Source organism: Centroberyx gerrardi, chromosome 18 (genome assembly GCF_048128805.1).
Source record: "Centroberyx gerrardi isolate f3 chromosome 18, fCenGer3.hap1.cur.20231027, whole genome shotgun sequence".
NCBI classification, from domain to species: domain Eukaryota; kingdom Metazoa; phylum Chordata; class Actinopteri; order Beryciformes; family Berycidae; genus Centroberyx; species Centroberyx gerrardi.
Genome location: NC_136014.1, coordinates 17,045,719 through 17,058,218, shown reverse-complemented (window position 1 = coordinate 17,058,218; position 12,500 = coordinate 17,045,719). Strand labels below are relative to the sequence as shown.

Here is a 12,500-nt window from a genome sequence, read left to right as displayed (position 1 = left end):
CCTCTGAGGCTAACATGGTTATACAATCCCTGGGAGCTGTTTCAGCTAATCCAATGAACGAGAAAAGATGAATGGCATCGGAGGATTGCTGGCTGAGGTTTTAAAACGCCAGAGCCTGTCACTTGTTGCCATTCATTCAATCACGCAACAAATATCCATTACTATCTTCCGTGGTGGCATACCGAAATTAGATTGAAAAGATGAGAGGGAGCTGTCACTCTGTGTTTTTGGACAATGATATGCAGTCATTTGGGGCTGAACTGTCTTGAGGACTGCAGATTATTCTGTGAAAAATAACCAGGGTTTTTGCAAGCCCTTAAACTAATTGAAAAAGCTTTCAATTTAAATTGTCTAAATTTACAGCCTTAAAAAGCATTACACGGTCTCAACTAGAGTAATTATAGGTTTTATTTTTCTCACTAAGTAATACAGGGTTATTTTTAATTAAGTTTCATTTTGATGCAGTAATACAATTAGATAGTGGTATTATTAGTGGTAGTAGATTCTTTATATTCGGTCATATTTAGTGGAGGCAGAATTGGAAAGTAAGACAAACAAAATAAAGCAAATTCCAAGAATTATGTAGTTTCACCAAAAGATGTGAATGGGACCAAGAGTAGCGCCACTTTTATTTTCTTATGTTGTATTACATTACATGCAGTTCCAGTTGGTCACACTAAGTTTGACCCACATGCATGTCCATTCTTACATTAATACTGGGCAGGGCTAATACAATATGTCAAACGTGTTGGACATCATCATATCCCTAAACGTTTAATTTCCTGGTGTCCGTTTTCTTATACTGCTCTAAGCTTCACAACTTTTATTAGCTATGTTCAATCAGAAATAATGTCTTCAATCCGATTCCAGATTCCAAATTCCAGCACTGAAAAGTCCTTATAAAGTCTTCGATTTGACTTTCTGAGGTCTGCAGATTTCCTGATAACATTCACATGTTTTTTTCATTCTCATTCTTCTGTTTTCCTCTCTCCCTCTCTCCATTTTTCTTTCTGTGGCTGTCTCTTTGCCTGTGTTTTCCCCACTTATCTCTGTTTATGTATCTATCTATTATCTGTCTGTCTGTCTCTGTCTGTCAATTTCTCTGTCTATTGAACACTCTCTCTCCTCTCTCTCTCTCAGGACCCTAAGATCTTGTCGTCGTTCGAGGCCATAGGGAAGACAGAGGCGGACTTAGAGGGCTGCATCATCTGCATCTGCAGCGGCATAGACCTGGTCAACCTCAGCTTCATGTTCATGGTGGCTGAGAACCCCGACACAGCCAGGGTAAATATCTGCATGCAGCTGAGCTCCACACGTCTTTCAACAGCGACACATCGATCCATACTTCTGACTTTGGATGTGAAATGACACAGTGACGATGACTTTGAAGTGCAGACCTTGAGATTTAATTTAATGGTTTTTCATATCCAAAGTAATAAGTGTAAGGGGTCAAAACATGAGTCAGTGTGGCATTGTCTAAATACTGCTGAGGTACACTCTATGTCCAGTTTATTTTTACAAGGACAGATCTAACTTTGTTTTGTGTAGCTATATATACTGAGGGATTTTTGTCCTGTTGAGCAAATTTTCCTCATACATCCTTGGAGCAGGTCGGCATACATACTGCTAGTGACTCATACGCTAGTGAATCTAGTGAAGATTCATTTGCAGTTATTTGTTTATAGATTGGATAGGATAAGATTTGTTTAGTAAAGGTTTTGATGAAAAAATAAACACTCCCCGAATGAATTCCAGCCCTGCTCGGCACTGTTGGGACCAGGTATCAAACTAGAGAACATTTAAGATAAAATAAGATGAACTTAGTTGCCAATTTACACAAGGCAACTGGAATTTATCTTTCTGCATAGGGGTAATCGGTGGGGGGGAGAGGGGGACGTGCCCCCCCCCAATGTTCAAAGTAGGCAAAATTGTCCCCCCAATAAAATTGATGGTTCACATGCGGTGTCTTTTGCGCACGCAAATCCATTATTTTCAATGTGGGCGCGCTGCAGACGCGGTGAAAAGCGAGAGTGGCGCAGTCGCAGTGCGCACGCGTTTCGAGATGCCTTTTTTTTTCAGGCACGACCATGCCGTCCTGAGATAAAAATATCTCAACTTTTTGGAAAGCCACAAGCGTACCGCATGATGTCACATAGCCTGAAAGCCTGAAATAAGCCTTGAATCGCTACCCATCGAAACGAAGGTCCAGGATCTACCGGTGATATTCTCCGTACTCTTGTATTTTTGCTAAATCCTATAAGGCCGACGCACAGTACTGGCGCTCGGCCAAATTCATACGCCACGTCATCATTCATTCAGTTTGTTTGTGATATGGGACATTCACTATCGAAACCACGTCATCAGTCACCAAGCATGCCAATCATATCTCAACCTCATCCCAAACTGGACTCTGCCTTGTGTTTGATACCTCTAGCATTTTGACTAGTCATAATGTAAAAAAAGATATCTTAAATTAGCATTTTGACTAGTCATAATGTAGAAAAAGATATCTTAAATTAGCATTTTGACTAGTCATAATGTAATAAAAGATATCTTAAATTAGCATTTTGACTAGTCATAATGTAATAAAAGATATCTTAAATTAGCATTTCGACTAGTCATAATGTAAAAAAAGATATCTTAAATTTGAATTTCAACTAGTCATGATGTAATAAAAGATGTCTTAAATTAGAATTTTGATTAGTCATAATGTAATTAGAGATATCTTAAATAAGCATTTCGACTGGTCTTAATGAAATGAGAAATATCTTAAATGCTTATTTACAATATCTCTCATTACATTATGACTAGCCAAAATGCTAATTTAAAATATTTAACATATCTGTAATGAGAACTACTGGAACTACTACTACTAGGCCTATACTGCTGCAGCAGCTGTAGTAGTAGCAGCAGCAGCAGCAGTGTTGTTGCTTGCCACTACTGACTACGACCACCTGGCTTAACGGTACTGCTGCAGCAGCAGGAGCAGCAGCGGCACCCAGCACGTTCCCTGGAGCCCCTGATAAAGCTCTTACTGTGGAGTTGACAAGGGCCTACAACCCTATAAGATAAGATAAGATAAGACAAGATACGGTAGCACTTGATTAATCCCCTTGGGGAAATTCAGGGAAGTTTGCCACCCCCTAGGGGAATTGAACCCCCGTCTCCTGCGTGACAGGCAGGGATACTAGCCACTAACGAGGAGCACAAACTGTTTCAGCGGGAGGCGAACCGTGCCTCGAACCGCGACCACCAGACCACTGTTTGGACTGGCTGGCAGGCTTGCTTCAGTGGGAGGCGAACCGCGTCTCTTCGTACCAACCACCAGATCTTCAACGAACCACCAGCGCTAACCGCCAGACCACACCTTTGGAGCAGCTGGCAGGTTGGTTTCAGCGGGACGCGAACCGCGCCTCTTCGTACCAACCACCAGCTCTTCAACGAACCGCGTTCGCTAGCCGCCACGCTACCTGGCCCAAGCTATCAAAATTAACCAGAAAAAAAAAGCCAGCACAAGAGACGCAAGAGACACCACCAGTCTGTTGCTCCTGCTCCATCTCTCTGTGTCTCGTGCCTGTTTTGACAGGATTGCGATCATTTGAAGGGTGTTTTCACAGGGTCCTCATTTCTCTCAGAAACACATTTCAGTGAACTATTAACTTAATATAAGAGAAAGTTTCCAAACATGCCCATCAAGCGTCCAATAGCTACTGGTCTGAAATGAGGACCAGGTTCCCAAAGAGAGCCTCTTGCCGCGGTCCAAGCAACAGCTGTACCAGCACCCAGGGGATCATACCTTACCGTGTTAAGGTATGAAGCTGAAGACCTCAAGCGCAGCTTTTTATGCCCTGAGCTGCTGCAACCAAACACATCAGAATTCTGATTGTGATGTCATCAGTGCTGCTGAGACAGGCTCTGATTGGTAGAGCAGAGTCCAGCTCCATCCAGTGATGTCATAATTGGTTAGAATGGCGAAGCAAAGCCGTGTTCTGATTGGTGGAGGAGAAACTTTTCAAGACTAATGTTGTATGTAAAATAAGTCAAAATGTATGTGCAATTGGATGTCACATGGTTCTTAGGTGTGTGTGTGTGTGTGTGTGTGTGTGTGTGTGTGTGTGTGTGTGTGTAAGTGAGTGAGTGAGTGAGTGTGTGTGTGTGTGTGTGTGTGTGTGATACAGGCCTAAATGTTGTCTAACAGCCTTGAAGCATAAACACGCTGCCAAGCCTCCAGCCGGTCCAGCTGCACCGGGATGAAAGCAGCGAATAACTAATAATAAAATTAGAGAAATTGTGTGGAGTTCAGAAAATAAATAAAAAATGCTAAATGTATATGAATAGAGTTAAGCTGTCCAAGTAGTCCATTTTGTCCAACAATGTCTGCTAGGAAATAATTGCAATATTTGTGTGAAGAATTCCCTGTAAGTCACCTTTTTCCATGGCCGTCACATCCTCCCTTTCTGATTGTCCTTACCTCTGAACCCAGTGAGGGGGCATCAAATTAACTAGCAAAATTAAAGTCGTAAAATAAAAGCCCTCATACTGCAAGGGACGGTAGCATTAGGACCCAGCTGGAAAAATAATCCGCTCACACCATCTCTGTACATGGGATCATTGCTATCGTGGTGTTATCCACTGTCTAATGTCATGTTCTAGCCAGGACTGCGGCAAAGAAAAAGACTAGAATAAAAAAAGCTTTGAAAGGAAAACTTTAAAAACACAGGAACTGGTCCCATGTCATTGTGATGGGCATGGTCAGCATTCACAGACCTGAAAGACTTGCATCTTGACTTGCAATTATGAAGACAGACTTGCAATTACAGTAAGACTTGACTTGCGACTTGCCCTGAAAGACGTGTGAGTTGACTTGAGACTTGTCTCAAGTGACTTGAGACTTGACTTGGACTTGCACCAAAAGAAGCTCTGCTGTCTAATAGCTGGACCATAAACACCTGTAGCCACACACTAATGGTGACTGCTGTTTGAATAGATGCACCACTTCAATAAGATTTAGCACACACACACACACACACACACACACACACACACACACAATGTTATGGTACCTGTGGGGTGGGGTGGTATAATACACTGTGTTTCAAGTTCTCATTAATTATCTTCTGGATTATATTGTAATGTGCTTTACATTAGCTTGCTCTCATGTGACTTGGTAGATGTGAAAATGTAAGTTAATGGAGCATTACAGATCCACAATACAATGCCAGTGGTCTTTAAACAAGAGAATGTAATATGTGTGCATATCTCCTATATGCATACACACACATACATGTACACATACATAGTTCTGTTCACCGGCCCCCTGCTATGACAGTATGCGCTTCCTCAGAGAGATCAGAGCACTAGGTCACTGCTAGGTGGCTCCCTCCCCAAACTGCCTACCTGTCTCATAGGGAAGGCCAAGCTTAGATTTATGTCTATGATGGTCGGGAACACCAACAAAGCTAACTCTGCTCAGCACTTACACAAAGTTCACCCCTAATTCATAGAAGCAACATACAGGCCAACAAGCACACCTGGTCCACTCCAGGTCCACATTGGTGCTGTTTCCACAGCATGAGCTCGCAGCGCAAATATCTAAACACCAAGTATACATCAGTGAGTCATTGCCAGCATTATTGTGGCGGCCAAGCACCCAGACACAGCAGAATATTGAATTCAAACACGAAGCAAATTGCCAGGTCAACGGTTCATATGCTGACTCCTACACAACGCAGATTTGGCCTTGGTTCACTCTGTTGAATGGAGAGATTTGGAGTGAGTCATTTCTCGCTTTCTCTCCCCATCTCTATCACTCTCTCCCCTATCTAGCTCTTGCTTTCTCTTTCTCTCTTTTGCACTTTGCCTTGTTCTCTCTCTCTCTCTCTCTCTCTCTCTCTCTCTCTCTCTCTCTCTTACGCTCACTCTCTCTCACTTCCCACTCTCAGTCATGAGTAGGTCTGTGAGAAGTCTGGCTGCCTCATTGAGGAGAGAGATATCTCTCCACCTTTCTCCTAATCCCTCTCTCCTCATTTCTACGTTTCTGCGTGGGCTCAGACAGAAGATCCCCGCTCACGCTCGCTATTTCTCTTTTCTCTCTCTCTCTCTCTCTTTCTCTCTCTCTCTCTCTCTCTCTCTCTCTCTCTCTCAACTGAACTCACACAATAGCAGACATTACAAATGCTGACCTCTGCTGGCAAACTTCCAGAAAATGTACACATCCCTGTACAGCCCATAATACACATTTGTATAAATAGATTCAATTAGTCTTTTCTGGGGATGGACTGTTCGGGCCTTGAAGAATGACAAGAACCTAAAATATGCAAACCCTGCCCACCTCTCCAGTCAGTGGCAGCATAAAAGTCATGCTCCAAGGGATTCACTTACACATAAAGCCAAGCCATTGTCAGTTCTCGGTTCAACATTATAGGCAGCTTCAAGGCAAAGAAAACCTGTGGAGAGGAAAAAAAAAGGCAGCTATCTTATATTCTGTGAAAATCCAGGTGGCCCAAAGGCTTAGCTGTAATTGAAAGACAAGAAGCCAAAGCAAGAAAAAGCACTTTGGAAACTCGAAGTCAAGTGAATGTAATTTTTCTCAGCTCGGGGGCCATCTGCTAGACAGATAGCTCAGTCAAACCTGAGCTAAATAACAGACAAATATGATTTTACTACATGAAAAAAGAGGGGTGTTTAATTTATCTTGTATTTTACCTTAACCTGCAAGGGATATGTCGTTCTCTATGTCTGGTGAGATCATTCAAGTGCTGAGAGAAGTAAAGAGTAAAGTAAAAAGTAAATTCAATATATTCAAAGACCACAGCTTTGACAAAAAGATGTCCTCATCCTTCAAGATCACAGCTAGTTTCAAAACACTGGAATATTCAGTATATTTCATGGCAGTACAGATCAGTTGTTTTGGCAGCGCAGTGTTAGTGTTCGTGCTTTTCCCATGAGAGAGTGTTTTTGTGGTGATGGGTGTTATAAATGGTGTTTGCACTCTGGAGCGCTCAGTGCCACAGGGTTGGCAATGATATACGTACAACAGCCTTCAGCAGGCAAGCCTGAAGGTCGAAGCACACGCGCACACACACACACACTCACACACACACACACACACACACACATTCAGGTACACGCACGCATCCCCTTTTAACCACATTCATTCCTGCTATCTCAGTTCCCCTCCACTCTCTCTTTCTCTTTCTCTCTCTCTCTCTCTCTCTCTCCCTCTCTCTCTCTCTCTTTTTTTCACCCACACACTCACACACACACACACACAGACACAAACACACCATGACACCATTACCACCTCACAGCATGCAGGTGGCCTAAGTAGCAGACCTCGGGAGATGACAGAGTTATTTACATCAACAGACACACGCACATGGACACACACTCACACACACACACACACACACTCACACACACACACACACACGGTTCCAGGGACACCACATGCCCAAACAGACCACCCCTGCTGCACCGTTTATCGTGGTTAATGTTTTTGTGATGATGTCCGTAATAATTTTCTGAGAAAGTGGAGGAGAGACAGAGTGGAGAGAGAGGGGGAGAGATGGAGGGAGAGACATTCAGAGATTGGAAGGGGAGGGGGGACAGAAATATTCTGATTATCTTCCTCGGTGCTGTTTTGTCCCAGTGGACTGGGCTTTTCTAGAGAAGGCACAGGCCTTCTCTAGCTGTTTGTTTACCATCAGTGCTTACAGCCTCGCAACAATTCACTCTGTTTATCTCCCTGTATGTGTGTGTGTGCGTGTGCGTGTGCGTGTGCGCGTGCGTGTGTTCCTGCACGCGCTTCTGTGTGTGAACTTGGGAGGCAATTCATTTGCTTGTGTTTATCCCCCAAAGGCACCCACTAATAAACACAATATGCACCCTGGCTACCCTCTTGGCTACTGTGTGTGTGTGAGTCTGTGTTTGTCTGTGTGTTTTTGAGTTCAAGAGTGTGTGTCCTGAATCCTTGTGGTTGTTTGCTTGCAGAAGTGGACAGAGGGGTTGAGGTCAGTGATTCACAACTTTAAGGCCAACAACGTCTGTCCCATGACCTGCCTCAAGAAACAGTGAGTACCACGCACTACACACTCCCAGGCTGTCTGCATGTCCTGAAAAAGACTTAAAATATCTTGGATTTAAAATTCTAGACCTCAAAAGTCCTTGGAAAATGTAAGATACAGCCTTTAAGCGTTAAGTTCAGTTTTAGAAGTCTTAAAAATTTAGTGGTTTCTTGCCATTGTGTTGTTTTTCTAGTGAGAAATCATTCCTATCATACATTTTTTAATTAATTAATTTCTATTTTCTTTTTAACATTCATTTCAGTCATTCTAATTAGCATTAAAAGGTCTTAAAAAGTCTTAGATATAACATGATGAAACTTGCAGACACCTTGACTCACACAGCACTACTAAGCACACTTCCTCACTCCATCTCTCTTTCTCTCTCACACTAATCTGTGTGTTTGCGTGTGTGTTTGTGTTTGTATGTCTGTGTTTGTTTCTCTCCTTTAGTTGGATGAGAATGTGCTTCCTGACCAATGTGAATGGGAAGATTCCTGTGAGAGGGTAAGAGGAACTTGATCAGGTATTTTGTTTCAACCGATATGCCAATCTGTGCCAGACCCGACATTGAATTGTCTCTCTCTCTCTCTCTCTCTCTCTCTCTCTCTCTCTCTCTCTCTCTCTCTCTCTGTCTATCTCTCTCTCTCTCGCAGCATCACGCGAACGTTTGCATCAGGGAAGACGGAGAAGGGGATCTTCCAGGCTCTGAAGGAGCTGGGCCTGCCCAGTGGAAAGGTCAGACAGCGCCAAACTTCGGACCGCTGCTGTTGATTTTACAGCAGCCGTTGTCTGCAAACAATAGATTTGATGTAGTGTGGTTTGAAGACAGCAGATGTGTGCACAGATACTGCTAACTATAATATCTATCTATGTACCGTCCTGAAACAGCAGATGACATGCTGTTCTGCATCTATCCAATTCATACTCTACTGTTTTTGTGGTGCCTGACGCTGTGTTTTTTGGTAAGTGAAGAGTTCTCATGTTCGTGGTTGGCGGGGTTGTTTATCATCCGCAGAATGATGAGATTGAACCGTCTGCGTTCACCTTTGACATTTTCTACGCACTCACACAGAAGATCTGCCCTCGCACAGACATAGAGGAACTCTTCAAGAAGATGTGAGTCTCCCGTTTTTAACCTGCGCTCACTCTCCTTTTCCCTTTTGCACCTTTAAAAGTAATAATGTTCTAAAACCTCCCAATAAATAACTCAGCTGCTGGTACCCATGTGTCTACAGCATTTTATCCGTGTTACCTTGTGTGCTAAAATAGAACGATGATTTCCACTGTTAAATATTCCCCTAGTGTGAGCTACTGCGTCTTGCTGGAAATAATCAGGACAAATGTTTCTGCGCCTGCTGTACTAACGACGTCTGGACAGCCTAACCTGCTTCCACAGTTCAACATTAATTACGTTCAACCTAATGACAACATTTCATAAATGTTATCAAGAGTGATGATTAACATGTTAAGGCTAAAAGTGTAACATGTAAGTGTGATCCCCTTTAAAACAGCTGTTCTGCTTTCTAATTTTAACTGACTGACTGTCTGACTGACTGTGAGGGTTTCTATTTTAAGAAGCATAACATTTTGTTTTTCTAATTAATTCCTTTGCAGCAATGGGGACAAAACTGATTATTTAACTGTAGACCAGTTAGTCAGCTTTCTGAATGAAGTAAGCTCTTTATCATTCATTAACTTCTCTGTGTGTTTGGCTTGCCCATCCCCCTCCCTGCAAATCCCCCGCCTTACCCCTGTCCAGCTGTGGGTAGAAGTTGCCCTCCGGCCCAGATCGAGCATCATTAAAACTTCTTCCCCTTATTAATCAGAGGGACAAAATATTAAATTGACTTCCAGTCAGCCTGCAAGGGCAACTTCATCCAACTCCCCTATCCTGCATGCCCACCCTCATCCCGTTGCCCCCATTCCCCCTGCCGCGGCTTGCCTCCCGGTGTCTGATTGGTGTTGCCATGGCAACGGGAGGGTAGAGGTTTCCGTCCTGTTGCTTCCTGCTCGGCTCATCTTGCTTCCTGCTGTCTGTGTCTGTGTGCCGTGGCCGTGCTCTTTTCTGTGGCTGAAAACCTGCTTAGTCCCTCTGCTGTGCGGTTGTGTGTCAGCTATTTCATCCCCTATTCTGTGCATCACGCTTTAATGGACCCACCAGTAGAGCCAAAACTCTAGTTAGATTTATTCCCACCTGGCTTTCTGGGTGGGCGGTGGTCTTATACTGATTTTTTGATGTTATTCTATCATTAAAATAGTGCTGCTTTGAACCTTTCCAACACAAACAGCTTCCTTCCCTTTAAGCAAACACTTACCCACTGCCCTAGCTCTGCACCTGTTAGTGTGGCTCACGTTTTCTTGTGAATATATCACAGTGAAAGGTGTGTATGGTACGTCCTGTCTAGACCTTAGTGTTCTCTATTCAAGGCCATATTGATGAAGCTATTAAAAATATGAGTGCTGATTCAGAATAACTGGCCAGGTCACTTTGCTGTATAAACCTTGGTGTGACTCCAGAGGTCACCTGGTCTTAGATCAGCACTGCACTTCATGGATACATTAATGAATGTGGGCCCTGCTGGTCCTTTCTCCCATGTCGCATTGTTACGTTGGCCTTCCTGTTGTGTGTTAGTGTCAGTTGTTTGTCGTACTTTGTCTGTGAGCGGGTGAAGCAGCTTGTGTTTGGCAATAAATGTGTGTACAGACAACTTTTGTGTGGATGACTCTCTGTATGTGTGTGTGTGTGTGTGTGTGTGTTGTTCCCCAGAACCAACGCGACCCCAGGTTAAATGAGATCCTGTTCCCATTCTACGACCCCAAGAGAGCCATGCAGATCGTCGAGAAATACGAGAGAGACGCAGAGCTGAAGAAGAAAGGTAGGAGAGAGGCGTGGAGGGAAACGGGAGGCAAATTCATATTTTAGGCTGTATTGCCATCTGCCTGTGAAGCTTGGAAGCTACATCACACTAGATCACTGGCATAGTGCTCTCCCGGTAAATTTTCAACCCGGGCCTTATTTTCCTAGCTTTTACCATCATGAAGACTTTATATACCTCTCCAATACACATGCAGAGGGCCAACATAATCTCCAACAGATGAACCCAAAAAGTGATCATAACACTCACACAGCAATGGGACATACCTACATATGATTTTCCAATTATCCATTGCCTGAAACTTTTTTTACTTACTTACTTATTTTAACTAGTGTGAGCTAGTTGGCAAGTAGACCGTTCAAGTTCTCTGATGCTGTGTTCATGTTGTAATTAAAAGTAGGATATTTGGGATTGTTTTTGCGGGCTCCGACCTGGCGTCACGAGTTGTGGAAGTGTGTCAACACAAGCGCAAACATAGCAGGGAATCCACCAATATCTGCAGTCCAGGGTATTAAAAATCAAAATTATCAGTTATATTCACAGTAATACAATCAATCATACTTACAAAAAGTGAGAAATATCTGCTGTAGTTTGTTTGTGGTTGATTTTAAATTCATAAATACATTTTAAATTTATTCATAAAAAAATTCAAATGATTTTGGATATGGGCGTTCCAATGAGTAAAACACAGAACGCTTTCAAACTGAACGAACAAAAGCCAGTTTGTTCACTTCTTCCGATATGAAGTGAACGCAGCAGAAGACCGGCAGCCAGCAAAGTAAACAAGGAAGTGTGTGAGCAATGCTGAAATCACATGGACTATTATAACTGCAATGTCATGATAATTGTTCCATCACAGCTATTTAAAGACACGGGTAACTGCAGTATGCGTGTTATTGTTTTGAAAGGACGTGTTTTATTTGCTTTTTGGGTTTGACTGTTTATAGATTGTGTTTGCCCTGTGTGTGTGTATTGGACAGAATTAATGTAATCAATCATCTTTTGGCAAAAACTAGGAAAATAAGGCCCAGGATGAAAATAACCAGAATTATCCTTTAAGCTGGTGAAGAAGATCCAATCCAAATCAAAAATGTGGATGAATAAGACTTTGTAGTTCTAGGTGAGATGTGAGAAAAGAGCCATCGTTGTTTAGCCTCCAGCCCACTAACTCACCCCCCCCCCCCCCCCCGCCCCTCCTCCCCCCAGGCCACATGTCCAGTGACGGTTTCTGCCGGTACCTGATGTCAGACGAGAACGCGCCAGTGTTCCTGGACCGGCTGGAGCTGTACCAGGAGATGGACCAGTCGTTGGCCCACTACTTCATCAGCTCCTCCCACAACACCTACCTGACGGGCCGACAGTTCGGAGGGAAGTCCTCTGTGGAGATGTACCGCCAGGTGCTGCTGTCCGGGTGCAGGTTGGTACTAAAGCAGGGTTAGGGTTGCAGGCAAGGTGATAGACACATGTGTGAAGGCGCAGATACACACATACACCACACACATGCACACACACACACACGCGTTTATACAAACACAAACACACAGGAACATAAACAGAG

The 12,500-nt window shown here is 43.4% G+C and overlaps 1 protein-coding gene across 1 annotated transcript in view; it reads left to right on the top strand.

The window, feature by feature from the left end:
• Positions 1-12,500, top strand: part of plcb4b (phospholipase C, beta 4b) — a 35,617-nt gene that overhangs the window by 2,741 nt on the left and 20,376 nt on the right. The window contains exons 3-10 of the mRNA XM_078289953.1: positions 1,141-1,284; positions 7,993-8,072; positions 8,517-8,570; positions 8,720-8,801; positions 9,082-9,182; positions 9,681-9,738; positions 10,834-10,942; positions 12,149-12,359. Of these exons, the coding sequence (XP_078146079.1) occupies positions 1,141-1,284; positions 7,993-8,072; positions 8,517-8,570; positions 8,720-8,801; positions 9,082-9,182; positions 9,681-9,738; positions 10,834-10,942; positions 12,149-12,359 (839 nt within the window). The remainder of the gene's footprint in view (positions 1-1,140; positions 1,285-7,992; positions 8,073-8,516; positions 8,571-8,719; positions 8,802-9,081; positions 9,183-9,680; positions 9,739-10,833; positions 10,943-12,148; positions 12,360-12,500) is intronic.